At 38.9% G+C, this 15976-nt stretch overlaps 1 protein-coding gene across 1 annotated transcript; it reads right to left on the bottom strand.

Annotated features, from left to right (window-relative positions):
• Window positions 1–416: 416 nt before the first annotated feature.
• On the bottom strand, window positions 417–14851 carry LOC139127047 (3-oxoacyl-[acyl-carrier-protein] synthase, mitochondrial-like). Its single transcript, XM_070692974.1, is given in 12 exon segments — window positions 417–1271; window positions 1595–1743; window positions 5076–5213; window positions 5833–5899; window positions 6979–7091; window positions 8010–8163; window positions 8869–8955; window positions 10247–10318; window positions 11435–11542; window positions 12121–12185; window positions 12786–12902; window positions 14471–14851. Coding segments are annotated over 12 exon segments (1338 nt in total). The 5' UTR covers window positions 14565–14851; the 3' UTR covers window positions 417–1097.
• Window positions 14852–15976: the final 1125 nt, after the last annotated feature.

Here is a 15976-nt window from a genome sequence, read left to right as displayed (position 1 = left end):
TATTCTGCAAATAGATTTTCAGTAAAAGTCTGTTATTACGCACACTTCTAACATGCACGGAGTCTGTTGCCGAGTACAGTTGACAATTGAAAATGAATTCCCAGTGGATCACTGCACGAGATCAAGTTACTATGACTCATTTCAACAGCATGAGCAAAGACTAGAGCTCTCCTTCATCATACACTGTTTGTATTGCCACTTTTACTCATGAACCAACAAATCAGTCGAGTGTCTGAGACCCAGTTCTTGAAAGCAGAAATTACCACACCAAAGCTTTCTGTGAACCAGGGTTGTGATATGTGTGGTGCTTGCAAAAACCACCCTCCACATTTGGTTCAAAACAACCCTCTCTACAGCCAACTCTATATTATTATTACTATTATTATTATTAAAATTTCTTTAAAAATGCACTACACATACGTCACAGTGCGCTGCACAGAACACACTAAACATATGCAAATTTACAAAATACGTGATGCAAGTGTCAGCACCACACAAGCAGTCCTGAGGTAAAGAAAATGTTCCACAAAGCACAAACAAATCACTGATAATACAGATTAAAAAACTCTGTAACTTGATTCTCTCTGTGAGGATGACAAGATCGAGGAAATAATGACAATGCTACATTCTCATAGTTTCAAAAAAGTTCTTTAAAAGAGTGGTTTATTAATTCATTAATTGGAATTTTTAGCAGAGTACCCAATTCAAGTTTGTTTTTTTAGCTGAAAGAGCGGAGCATATGCAGTTCACGTCGGACTCTCTATTCCAATATTTTGAATTGTTCCGAGCACACATTCCATCAGAAATAGAGCAACCAAATGTTGCCTTATGCGTTATATTCCAGAGAACAGCCAACAATTGTGTTGTGTGTGATATTACACATATGGGTGTATCTCATCAACAGCTCCAGAAAAGCATATGTTTCACGTATCCAAGCCTAGTCAGATCATTTCCACATCTTTTTTCGGAGAGAAAACATATTTTTCTTTCAATCAAGAGTGTCCCAGATATTGAAACTTTAAAAAAAAATCATACACCACAGTCCCTTAGTTTATTTATCTTTCAATCAAGCCATCAGTTACTATGGTGATGTGTTTTCACACACTCGCTATACACAGCGATGCATTTGTTCCTCCGAATCCAAAGCTGTTGGTGAGGGCAACTCTCCTACCGTTAGAGGGCGCTGTCCAACTCTGGGATGTACACGGTACATAGTTCATGTCGAATTCTGCTGAAGTTTCTGTAAGATTTAATGTGGGCGGTAGTATGCCCTGTAAAGAGAGATTGAAACAAGAGTTGTTGCTATGGTAATATCCACAGGATGGGTGAAAGGTAACAGCTACTTCTGAACATTCACCCACTGGGTACTAATCAGGAAACCTGGCATGATCTCAGTCTATTTCGTCAAAACAATTACAGATTCATGAATAGTGGTGACTCACAGTGTGAACAGAGACCATGCGGTCAAAACCTGTTTATGCATGAGCCAATAACTTTTACTGTTTGATAAGCTAATCAACTCCAGGGTGATATCCAATCAACTTACAGTGTGACAAGCCAATCAACTTACAGTGTGACAAGCCAATCAACTTACAGTGTGACAAGCCATGATAGTAAATGCAGCTTCCAGGGCCCCAGCTGCACCAAGCAGATGTCCTGTAGCACCTTTGGTTGCAGATACGGCTAAATGACTGCTGTGTTTCCCAAACACTGTCTGAATTGCTCGATTTTCAACTGCATCACCTGCCAAACAGAAACAGCGGATAAATCCACAATCCTGTGATTAAACATAGAAAAATCTTTTTCTGCTTCAAAGACATGTATCTTCAGGTAGAAAGCACCATAGGGACAGATATTCAGCCTTTAACATATTTATGATACTTTTCTGGTCTACAGCTGATCGGGTTCATTTAAAGCCCTTTGGGTAGAAAAGTTTTTAACCTCTCAGTGTTTTGAAAATCAAAAATTTTGAAATTTCCCACAACATTAAAACGGGGATGGTGGCTATTTTGAATTCCAGATATTGGTAAATGTCAGTAATTTTCTTCTGTACTTCAAAACTTTGCACAGCGACCTCTGATTTTTAGTCCCCACGGACACCGTCCGGGGGGACTTATAGGTTTGGTCATGTCCGTGCGTGCGTGCGTGCGTGCGTGCGTGCGTGCGTGCGTGCGTCCGTCCGTCCGTTCACGCAGATATCTCAGAGATGCAAGAAGCGATTTCATTCAAACTTGGTACAACGATTACTTCATATGTCATACAGATGCACGTCGATTTGTTTTGTGATACGATCCAATATGGCCGCCAGGCGGCCATTTTATTACGATTTTTTCATGTACAGAGCCATAACTCAGACATGTTTCAACCGATTTTATTCAAAGTTGGTACAAGGACATTGACCAATGTCATAGATATGCACGTCAATTTGTTTTGTGATATGATTCAATATGGCCGCCAGGCGGCCATTTTATTACGATTTTTTCATGTACAGAGCCATAACTCAGACATGTTTCAACCGATTTTATTAAAAGTTGGTACAAGGACATTGACCAATGTCATACATATGCACGTCGATTTGTTTTGTGATACAATCCAATATGGCCGCCAGGCGGCCATTTTATTACGATTTTTTCATGTACAGAGCTATAACTCAGACATGTTTCAACCGATTTTATTCTACGTTGGTACAAGAACATTGACCAATTTCATAGATATGCACGTCGATTTGTTTGTGATATGATCCAATATGGCCGCCAGGCGGCCATTTTATTACAATTTTTTTCATATACAGAGCCATAACTCAGACATGTTTTAACCGATTTTATTCAAAGTTGGTACAAGGACATTAACCAATGTCATAGATATGCACGTCGATTTGTTTTGTGATACGATCCAATATGGCCGCCAGGCGGCCATTTTATTACAATTTGTTTCATATACAGAGCCATACTCAGACATGTTTTAACCGATTTTATTCAAAGTTGGTACAAGGACATTAACCAATGTCATAGATATGCACGTCGATTTGTTTTGTGATACGATCCAATATGGCCGCCAGGCGGCCATTTTATTACAATTTTTTCATATACAGAGCCATAACTCAGACATGTTTTAACCGATTTTATTCAAAGTTGGTACAAGGACATTGACCAATGTCATAGATATGCACGTCAATTTGTTTTGTGATACGATCCAATATGGCCGCCAGGCGGCCATTTTATTACAATTTTTTCATATACAGAGCCATAACTCAGACATGTTTCAACCGATTTTATTCAAAGTTGGTACAAGGACATTAACCTATGTCATACATATGTATGTCAATTTGTTTCATGATATGATCCAATATGGCTGCATTGCAGCCATTTTGTTACAATTTTTTCGTGTCCTTAGCCAAAACTTGGGCATGTCTCAACTAATTTTATTCCCCGATTTTATTCAAACTTAGTACAAGGACGTTGACCTATGTCATACATATGCACATTGATTTGTTTTATGATACAATCCAATATGGCCTCCGTGTGGCCATTTTTTTCCCGATTTTTTCATGTCCGGAACCATAACTCAGACATGTATCAAGCATATTTATTCAAAGTTGGTACAAGGACATTGACTTTTTATACATATGTATGTCGATTGGTTTCACGAGATGGTCCAATATGGCCACATGGTAGCAATTTTGTTATGGTTGTTCCATGTCGAGAGCCATAACTCTGGCAAGTCTCAACTGATCTTATTCAAAGTTGGTACATGTACATTGACTTACGTCATACATATACATGTTGATTTTTTAAACAGTAAGATCAAATATCGCTGCATGGCGGTGATTTTGTTACAATTTTCAAATGTACAGAGCCATAACTCAGACATATTTCCACCAGTATCATTCAAAGTTGGTACAAGGACATTGACCTATTTCATACATATGCTCGTCAATTTGTTTCACGTCATGTAGCAGTAACATGTCAATTATTGAAGTTTCGTAAGTAGGCTGATATGTCAAGAAATACGTACTGCATCAAATTCATGAAATTTTATACAGATGTTAACTGATGTTAAGCTCACATTGCTTTAACATTGAAAAAGACATTTATCAGTGTCATTTTAATTAATTTGTAATTGCATAAGTAATGAACTTTCCTAATTAGGGTGATATAGCCACAAATTAATACAACGGCAAATGTGATGAAACTCGATACAGATGTTGATCTCATAGTGTTGTAAATACTGCATCAAACTTTATGAAATATGGTACCAGTGATAATCTGTCAAGTGTTAGAATGTATGCAAAAATGTTTTGCAACATCCTGTTGATTAATTCCTAGTTGACTCATTTTATGAACTTTAGGATGGTGGCCTACATTGGTTTTATGTTTTCATCACCATGGAACTCATTCTTGGCCATTGAGCGCCATCTGTATCAAAGTATTTTTATCACAGACCTAATTAATGAAGAGGACTCTATCCTCTCTGAGGACATGTAATCAAAGTACCCATTAACAAGTGGGGACTGTGTCATCAACGATGACTTGTTATTCTTGATTTGGTAAGAGTATGGTTGAAAATGTCATTGCAGAGAGTTGAAGCAAAAGTTTAAGTCACTTTTGAGGTGTACTTCCTTAAATTTTTTTCTGAGTTAATTTAGGGAATGTCATGAGAAGATATTGCCACATTTTTCAATCTGGCATTATGCTGCAATAAGGATGAAAACAACAATGCATGCAGTATGTAGCATACAAGGTATTAGAACGAATGAATTCAGAAAAACAATTACGTTTTCTCATTCAATTTCAATGGTGGAAAAGATCAGAATGTGCTTGCAAGAAAGTATTGCGCTAGAATTGGAGAAATTTCCTTTGGCAATACTGTTTTGCAGAAAAATGAGCATGAATAGTGGTGTTGCCCCTCAGCTGGTATTCCAGAAACCAAGGATTTCTATATTGTATGGGCTGAGAAAACCAACCCCATGGAATAAGTAGAGGCAGTCGGCACTGTGTCAAGTAATAAGACCCGCTGTGCCTCTGTAACTCTGCCATTCTAAATCAATTTCAAAGAGAATGTTGACTGTTCATTACCTAATGGAGTTGAGGTAGCATGGGCGTTGATGTAAGTGACGTCCTCGGTGTTGACGTGGGCGTCTCTGATCGCAGCTTGCATGCAGCGTATTGCACCGTTCCCATCCTCACTCGGGGCTGTCATGTGACTGGCATCACCTGGTGTCAAGGAAATATCATGGGCATTAGTGGAAGTTCTCAAATAGCATGCTACATGCTCAGTTTGGAACAGGTTCGTATTCCCTGGCTCAGATTACAGGATTTTCACTGACAAACATTCAATCATCTGAATTTAAAATTGAGTATGCCGGGCTAAATGTTGACAATTGGTTCTAAAATGACATCTTCAAAAGATTTCACAAGAAGACAATTTTAAGGGTAGTTTCACGCCTTGAAATTGAACGACGCAAAAGTTTTGATCACACTTTACAGAAAGAAACTTTTAACCATTCTCTTTCAAAATCCAGAATAAAAGTTAGAGGTCACCAATGTGACCATGCAAATTCTGGTACAGGAGAAACAAATTACCCAACATGAATAATATTTGAATTATCTCTATGGAGGAATATAAAATTCCAATCAAAACTATGAAAATTTCATTTACCCAATAGGCTTCAAAATTATCCAAAAAAAGTTGTAGGCCAAGATCATGTATATTATAAAAGTTTGAGAGTATGACTACTCTAAGACAACATGTGATAACTTTGTGTTATAATGCCAGCAGTACCATGTACAAACAACACTCAAATCAAACTCAACATCATTTTGGGTCACTCACCAGAGAGACCATAGCCAAGAATTTCTGCACACATACTGGCTCCTCTCCTCAATGCGTGATTGTATTCCTGTGGACAGATAATGGTGATTTACATTTCTGTGTCATGTTAAATCTTTGTCATGGTACGAAAAAACCTTGAAGGATGATTGACTGAAGGTACACCTGTACAAATACACCATGATTATAAACTGATTTAAAAGCCAACAACAAGTGTGTAGAACTTTAATCTTTCATGTTTATCTTTCAGAAACATCTCCATGGTTTTCAGAAATATCAGTGTGCCATTCAGAAATTCTATGATCTACCGGTATACTTGCATGAATGGCCAGCTATCTAAATCAAATTATACAATAACCATTACACATACTGACATTATAATATGCTTAGCTGGAATCCGGCAATCTGATTGGCTGGAGCCGGGGTTTATATCCTCAACAAGAAGACGTACCTGCGCGTCGCGTAACATTTTTGAGCTCGCGCAAATTTCGAACGCCAGCTTGAGAGTTCAACGCGTCAACGCGCCATAATATCGAACAAGTCTACGGCTTGAGATTGATTTTGATTGTTAAATTTTAGTCTTGTGCAGCTCGATGATACACAAATGAAGAATTTCTGTAAGCAGCGACGGCTATGTGACAACAACATAATTTTTAAAGTTTTTTGAGCGTTTTTTTCAAGTAATTTCTTCAAATTCGTTGTCGCAATATCGATGCGTTACCTCATGTACCTTACCGTATGTTATTGAATCAACTGTGCACGCGCGTTCTGAAACGTTCTTTTCAGAGTTTGTGTGAGGCTGGGCGCTCGTGAACTCTCGTTCCAACTTTGGCCTAAAAGAACGACAATTGTCCGCTTATTTTAACTTTAGCATTTTATAATGAGGTTGTAAACGGTGCGCCGGGTATTTGGTTGCGGATATAAGACCTCTGGGCTGAAAATTAGCATATTTGGGTGAAATAATCACCTCGCTTCGCTCGGTGATTATTTCCCGCCAAATATGCTAATTTTCAGCCAGAGGTCTTATATCCGCAACCAAATACCCGAGCGCACCGTTTATAACCTCTAATTACAAACAAATTCCAATGGTTGACAAACTTGTAAAGCAATGGCTGGCAGGGCTATGTAGTGTGTCTGTCATGAGCTCACCTCTAAGACAACCACAGCAGCGCCCTCACCCATCACAAATCCATCCCTGTCCGGATGAAATGGCCTTGATGATGTCTCTGGGCTGTCATTATATTGTGTACTCAGCGCTCTGGCTCTGAAATGGACACACAATGGTATACATTAATCAATTCAAATGTGTACCTGATAAAGGGCAGATAAGGTATTTATAATTTAAGTATAAATAATTATAAAATCTAAATGTTAATAATAAAATTTGTTTTGGTATTTATTCAGGGTTCAGCTCCTTTTGCCTTTGCAATACTTGAAGAATTACTGAATGGGTTCAATATGGTTTAATTTCCTTTCTGCTCTGCAGTACATGAAAACTCACTGAACGCCTATGGATCACACAGCACTGGACACAGCCATTCACAGCATGTCAAATATTGTATGGTATGTGTATATGAAATGACAGGAAGGTTATCAGTTCCCTCAGCCAGTCCTCTCTATATGTCTGTGAAATTTCATTGTTTTATTCACTCTCAAGATCTAATTCACCATCTCTCCACTGCAAGGCTGGTGACTGATAACAAGGCCATCAAATCAACCTTGTTTTATACCCTTGGCAGCTTGACATAAAGTGCCTGGGCCATTTAGAAATGATGTGTCGATTTGAGAAGAGGCCATTACAAACATGTTGCACCTCACTTCACTGACATTGTTAGGGTGGTAGGATGATTATTAGCATAAATAAGTGTGCTGACATAACTGACTGAACAGATGACAGTGTTTTTGTTAAGGTCCGTACCTGGGTAAATGTTACTGGGGTTCCCCAGTCATTTTACCAAGGTTCCCCTTGGTATATCAATGCAATCAGATAAGGGGACAGCAGCAATGTTACCTGGGTTCCCAAATCTTTTACCGATATTCCCAAACCTTGGCACTTTATGTCAAAGTGAGACGCACTTTAAACAAATCCATTGCATCAATATGTAGATCTTGCTGTTTGTTGATTAAGCAGCCTATGTCCCTTTTATCACTGAGCCACTGTACACCACATACCGGTACACTCACTGGAAAATCCAGCCATAGCTAGGGGGTTATGGAGGCCTCAGTCCCCCCAGCTACCATGACATCAGCATCTCCATTCCTGATGAATCTCATTGCATCACCCAGTGCATGGCATCCTGTGGTACACGCTGTGGACACGGCATGGTTTGGTCCCTGTACAGGAGAGCCATTAATACTGAAGGGTTTATTAGTTTTTGACATGTGGATTTCATAGGAAATGGGACTGCAACCAAAGGAAGGGGAGACATGGCTTTCAATCAGTTCAACCAGGAATTCGAATGGAAACGGTACAAACAAACCCAAGTGCATATATGCATGTAACGATATGTGTATTTCCTAGATGCTTGTACACATTGGTTTGTTTATACCGCCATCAAGTGATCTCTTGAGAGTACTGAGTCTGTAGAACACACTGCGTCCTTTTTATTCTGAAGTAGAACAATTGGTACCAGTGTACCCTAGAAAGTCTAAACTACATAGCTAAAACTCTATGTTTTTTAATTATGTGGGAAGGGGGGTGTCAAAGTCTTCTGCATGTTTGACAAGATACTCTACAGCAGATATCAGTACTCGACAGTTACTGCAAACAACGATGCCACAGTCACAAACTTAGGTCTAAAGGCATTCTAGGGCAAAATCAGGGGTTTGTTTATAGTTACATTGTTATATCAACATGAGGTATACAAGTGGCCCAGAGTCAAAACTACATTGCACATGATGTGTGTATACCCACTCTTCCACTGGCTGTGCACTCTACAGGCAAATGGCAGCCAAGAATTAGGAAAGCACATCAGGTGCTTTCTGAACTGTAAAATTGACTTTTTTTTATGCAGACAATACAAATGTAGCATTTCTCACCTTCAGTTTATGGCGTATACTGATATGACCAGCTGCCATGTTTACAAGTATTCTTGGCACAAAATATGGACTGACCTTGTTATAACCCTGAAAATAATAAAAAATATGTCAGGAAGATGCCTATGTCTATCAGTGCCTATCAGTGTTACTGGAAGATGTAATGATCTTACATAAGGTTTACATACATGAAGAAAATGAATACTGTCTTTCAAAGTTTGATTATTTCTCAAAACAATATCGTATCCTTCTTGACATTTCCTGGATAGCATACGCAACAAATAGTCAGTGTACAGTTCTGCTGTTTAGCATACTGTAAAGATGTGCCAATATGGTTACAAAGCTCCCTGTAAAATTCATTGACTTACTACTGCACAGGACTTTGAGCTTGTTTTGTGACGAAATTACTGAGCCTCACACTCGTGGAAGTGGAAAGTACATTCAGAGATGCAATTTATCCCATTTTCTCACAAAAAGGTTGATTATTTGTGAAGTTTACTTTGATCTCATGACATCTAAAGAAGTATGAGAATTTCAAAGCAAAAAGCTGCAAATAATATAATTTGATTTTTTGAAAGCAAACATTAACCTTTTGAGCGCCAAAATCTATTTTTGTCCCCTTTATATATAAACCCCTGTCAATTTTTCTCAGATTTTTGCCAAAATTTTGAGAAAATACCGTAGCAAATGAAATGTGATGTCCATTTGTTCAAATTATCAAAAAAATACATAAAAATTCATAAAAATTGGTAAAATTTTGGCAGGAAAAAATTACAGCGCTCAAAGGGTTAATTATGCAAACTGTATCAGATGGGTACTGACAGATGACACAGCAAATGAAATGAAAGTGGCAGAGGATACTGGTAGTTTGATCTGCAACTTCATCAATATTGAGCATATTTTCACTAAATTCAGTCCGGAAAGTGTAACCAGTGATCCAACAGGGGAAAAATTGATTACATTATTTTAAATTTTAAAGGGGAGGGGGTCATCAGAACTGTACTAAAGGGTTGAATTCGAACCCATACCAAACAATATACCGGGTAAACACTGTTTCAAAGGTCATTGGTGATTGATGAAAGATAAAAAATGTTTGTCATTATGTTCATCGTAGACTTGAAATACTGCAGCTGTGCTCACATGATGCACCAGATATTGTGCATGAAATACATTGTTTTATCAGCAAGAAAGTAACATGGGTGCAGTTTGGATGGCCCCTTCCCTTAATACAAAAGTGCCAAATACAAAAGAATATCCAATTTCATCCTCTTTCTATCAGGTTCCATAGACAAACCATAGAAATGACCACAGCTTGGGAGAAAGAGGATGAACCTTGTACACTAACAGATATATTTTAATATTTTCTTATGCAATACCTTACCTTCTCTCGAAGGGCAATTCCAGAATCTACAATGTCATTCAATCCCACCATTCCCATGCCAACGGCCACACCCTAGATGTACACACCAAAATGAGAGTGAAAGTCATCTCAAGTGTAATATTCTAATACAAACAGAGAGTAATTTATATTTTATATTCTGACAAGAAATTGGTTTACTGTTTTTTTTAATGTAAACATTTATTCATTTATTAATCAAAAAATGATGAAAGTCATGTCAACATACATGTACTGTATGTGAAGAAAGCAAACAAAACATACAGCAGATAATGTTCGAATATGTGTACCAGGTATACTGGTATGTGTGTTACTGCCCTCAACAAACCATTTGTCTTGAATCAATTTTGAATCGGGCAACTTGGAAGTCAACCACTGACAGACCTAAACGAGAACTTCATGAACTTTGTAGTTTCTCAGTAGCATCCCACTGCTTGGACAAGAGGGTCTGTCACACGAGGGCGCTCCCACACTTGCTTCCCCTGTAAGTAAAGAGGAACCAAGGGTGGGAGTGTTGTACCTTGCAGTCTACCAACTACTGAGATAGTCTGAAACATGACACACAATATTGGACCAACTACAGAGATAGTCAGAAACATGATGCCAAATATCAGACCAACTACTGAGATAGTCTGAAACATGGTGCCAAATATTGGACCAGCTAGTGGGATATTCTGAAACATGATGCCAAATATTGGACCAGCTAGTGGGATATTCTGAAACATAAGGTCGAATATTAACTTCATGTCTAATTATCCTACAACCATGTGTACAAATGACAGGCTATGTAACGATACCTAATGAAGACTGCAGAGGATAACATATCCCATATGCAATATATATAACTTAATAGAATTGACTCTTAAAGACTACAGAAAACATATGAGAATGTTCTTTTCTTTGCCTTGTCTGACAGAGACATGTATTGAGGATTTTTTACTTGCTTGGCTTGATGGAGACTATGATCCAAACAGTGCATGTCACAGTGATTGTGAATGACTTATCTTGGAAAAAAGTTTTAGATGATTACTGAACTTTGTAAATTTCTCAGTGGCATCCCACTGCTCAGACAGGAGGGTCTGTCACACAAGGGCGCTGCAAACAGGCTGAATTTGGGGTGAACTCAATACAGAGTTTCGACATTGACAGTGCGCAGAAATAATTTTTATTTACCGATCTTTGCTGGTCGTCTTCACTGTCTGGTGCCCACTTGGCCTGGCTTAGTGCTTCTTGTGTTGCTGAGAGGGCGAAGACAGTGGCTTCAGACATGGTGCGTTGTTGCTGGAAAAATTGAAATAAGCAAATCATTGCTGCCCTGTGAAGTGACATGTTAACATTGTGATAAAATGTCTAATTAATTCACCGCTAGAATGACTAGCTTGTCACAAATATTTGAAATAGGGTTGGTGGATGTATTTACAGAGAAACGAGGGGTGAGAGGGTACAGGTACTTTACAGCATGAATGGTGGGAATGAGGTTACAGTAAGTGGTTCTGGAAGGATAACAAGCAACAAGCAGGAATGGTTCAATCAACATAGCAATGAGTGGTCAACTGCGCCACTATGCAAGTCTATGTAAGTCAAGAGGCTGTGCATTTTGTAAAGTGATGATAGTATTTAACTAAATCCTGCATTTACAATTTAAAGCTGATAGAATTTGTCATGGACAGCCGTCAAAACTTGCCATGGGCCATTTTTGTCAAAAAACCAACAAAACTTGAATGAGAATAATCATGCTGCCGAGGGACAGTGGCCACCGAAATAAAACACTGATCTGGTACATCCTGGTCTGCAATATCAAAAGAGCTTCACGGGTGGTTTTTGAGTAGAGGCATATTGATATATCTTGAGATACTCACTGATTTGGAGACATAATTTTCAGCATTGAATTCTCCATCACCATGTCCTTTGGGAACATGACCAGCTGTAATGAAAATTTATTATTTCAGGCATAGTGCTTTTTGATTGATCAAATAGTACATGACTGATTGAACGATGGTACATTAGTCTATACATGTACATGTAACTAAAGTACATGGCACAGTAAAATTGGCTACACTAGGATTATTAACTCCTGTTGCAAGTACAACGGACAAATCTAAGGGTCATGTATTTCACTTACAAGTGATGAGCTTGTGACCATGGCAACATACAACATAAAAAAGCATAATTTTCTTACATAAGTTGCACTTGACTCTGAATTGATACATCTACAGTATCAACAGCCATGACATGTACCTACAGTGTTTTTGTCTGAAATATCAACACTGTTAATCAGGCATGAGTTCTTGTTTTACTTTCCTAATGCAGTGTTTTTTGATGTTTTGAGCACATAGGTAAACAGTTTGGGAACCACATAACCATTTCTGTTGACCCCTTATGGGATTGCATTGATGTTATAAAGGGTGAACCCTGCTAACATGACTCAGCAACCTTGGCAAAATTTACTGGGGTACTGGCCTTGACAGATACACTGCATTAAAGGATTTGTCAGTGAACATTCTTGAGAAGTCTTCAAACTCACCGACTTGAGACGGTATCTTGTCGTAGCCTTCCCCTTGGATCCTAGTTATACCGCAGTGTCCCTGAATCAGTCTGTTCCAGACATGTTGTGTACCAACTCCGAGTGGACATACAATACCTGCAGTAGGAAGAAAAACAAAACAATACGAAAAAAAGGGAAAAAACCAAAAGTATGTGTATTGTCATTTTTATGTCCTTTTGCTCATTCACATTGAGAAGTCAAAATTCCAATGTGCCTGTAAATTGGTACATTTCTATCCGACTTTTCATTCCATAAAGGAATTATTCAGCATTCAACTTGCAAATTATCCTTTAGATATGCTGTCAGAATTGTCATTGTGTTTAGTTGGAAATTGTATCTGTTCATGAAGTCACTTGACAGGTGTAACACTGTATAATGCTAGTATGAGAATGCTACTGAAGAAAGACGCCACCCTGTCTGAACGTGATAATACACATGAAAACTTTACAATCTGATTAACCCTTAGACCATAATTTTTCCTCCCAAAACATCAGGGCAACATTTTATCAATTTTTATGAATTTTTCTGTAATTTTTTCCATGATTTTGGACCAAAAGGACATAAATTTTTATGAGCTGCACTTTTGGACCAAAATTTTGGGAAAAATCCGGAAAAAAAAATTGTCTAGATCTGAAAGAAATTGTTAGCATTGTATAGTATAAATGCAACAAAAATCGACTTTGGCACTCAAAGGGTTAAAATCCAATGTAGTTATTGGTCGGTCCATTGCAGTATCGTATTACAGTCTTCTTTCTGTGGTCCTAGTGAGGGGAGGACCCGCAGAAAAAAAAGCCATCATACGATACCGCAAAAGACTGACTCATCACTACATCGGATTTTAATCACATTGCACAATATATTGCTATTGAACTAAACACACTCACAAAAATGTGCATCATGAAATTGTAGTAATTTTCTTTCCTGATGCAATATTGAAGGACACGAAAGGCCATGATTGCACATGTCTGCAACCCTGAAAATTGCCCCAATGAAATTTCAGAAATCAGACAGTGCTATCGACAAGACGACCATGTTAAAATGTGCAGACACGTGCAATCATGGACTGTCCTTCGATATTTCATTAGTAATGTAATATTGAAGGAAAGGTAATGTCATTAGGAGAGAAAAATTCTACAATTCCATGGTGCATGTTCTTGCCGAAAGCCAAGTTGGCTATTGCCTTCGTGCGTGGCATTAGACACTCAGGTAGCAGAACAGAAAAAGTGTGACGAGGTCAGTCGAAATGAAAAGGGTACCGGGGTTGCAGTGACCACAACAAGCAATAAGGGGGTGTGAATCACATAGGTCGAGACAGACAGGGGTCGACTCAGAGTCAAGGTGACCTGCTCCTAACCCTGCGTACGATGCTGTGTGTTCCCGGCGTTACACGGCCTCCGATCCCACCACCGTACAACACGAAACACACAGGGATCGAGCTGATTTCGGCCGAAAATAGTTAGAAAAGGTAGTTTTTCTTGCGCGGTCCAAATCGGGACCGCATCCGCCGGATTTTCCCATGTCAGCAGGGCTGTGGGGGAACACATAGCTCTGCATTGGCAGGGCTGTGTGTTATCGGCGTTATGTGGTGGGAGGCCGTATAAGTATAACGCCGGCAGCACACAGCCTTGGAACACACAGCATGGTACGCAGGGCTACCTACTCACCTACACCGGTAACAACCACGCGTCTTCTATGGTCCACTGAATAAAATCTTACGAAAATTTGTGCATGTAGGTGCACTTGCCTGATGATTTTCATTGTAAATAATTACCAAGAAAAGTCCTTAAATTGAAAATCACGATGTTGTACAAAGTCTGACATTCAAGTTGGCCGCCATGTTCCGTGTCTGTCGTAGGTGAGACGTACTCTTTTGCGGCATTTAAATTTCGGTAGTGAAATCTAGCGTCTATTACACAAAAGTGAGATGGATTGTGGCCAAACTGCCGATTAAATTTCAAAACGAAACGTTTCTATAGCAGAAATGCTCAAATATTTGCATATTTCAGTTAACATGACAGTAATTGACAATTTGCAGATTGTCGTATTTGTTTATTTTGATGGAGTTAGGTGGTCTATTTATGGCCAGTCAGCAAAGACCTTACGCTTCACGATTTGAGATTTGCTAACTTTGTCGCCCAGTGCAGTGGTCGGCGAGCCGCGCCGTTACTCTACAGGTCTCTCGTGCTGCCTACGGACCGATTGTTGCAGTGCACGTTATCTTCTTTCTTGCTTCCCTCGTCAAGACTTTAGAGGTGCGTAGCTTTAACATATTGCTCGGTTCTTGTGTGTTGTTCCACATATACTTTTGCGCGATTCTTTCAAAATCTTGCTGCGACCATGGATGTAAAAAGTAGACATCCATGCTGCGACCCACAGGTTATCGTCACGTTGCTTGGATAGTCGTTCGAGGCGGGCGGCCGCAGGTCGCCGTATACTTGGAAAAAGTAAACGGCGACCTGCGGCCGCCCGCCTCGAACGACTATCCAAGCAACGTTACGATAATCTTGCTGCGACCGACCGTGAGTTTGCCTGAAATCGCAATCACAGACCGTGGGTAAATCAAATCTCCGTGTCTCGTTCAACCTCTGATTTATAGCATGTGTGAACGTACCCGCTCCGTCGAAAAGTTCCTGATGATATGCAGTTGGAAATGATTCAATTTTAGTAATTATGACAATGGTACAGTATTCAGCTGACCGACACAGCGACAAGCTACACTCTGCGCATATCGCCTCAAAATTTGCACCTCAGTAGTCAGTAGAACAGTGCTGACGTCCAACTGCGACTGTCGTCTGCGTTCGCACACCACATCTCTCTCTCTCTCTCTCTCTCTCTCTCTCAAAATTATAAAATGTTTTACATTTGTAATTTATTAATCTGTACTCAAATCTAGAAATATTTCTTCGAGTTTTCGATGCATTTTAAAAACTAAATCAGTTATTTATTGAAATGAAAAATTAGAAAAAAACATTGTAACCAGAACTGTAAACCATAGTTCATGCCCACAGCTAATTTTAACAAAGTGACATAAATTTAGCATTTAGCATTTCCCCTCTTTGTTTTCCTTTCTATTGATTGCTGTGCAGCTATGATATATGAGCAGGTATTTGCAGTTATTGTTTATATATATGACAAAAAAAATTACAAATTATTGTTAGGAAATTTATAGC

Source organism: Ptychodera flava, unplaced genomic scaffold (assembly GCF_041260155.1).
Source record: "Ptychodera flava strain L36383 unplaced genomic scaffold, AS_Pfla_20210202 Scaffold_28__1_contigs__length_4768798_pilon, whole genome shotgun sequence".
NCBI classification, from domain to species: Eukaryota; Metazoa; Hemichordata; class Enteropneusta; family Ptychoderidae; genus Ptychodera; species Ptychodera flava.
This window is presented reverse-complemented; position numbering and strand designations above follow the sequence as displayed.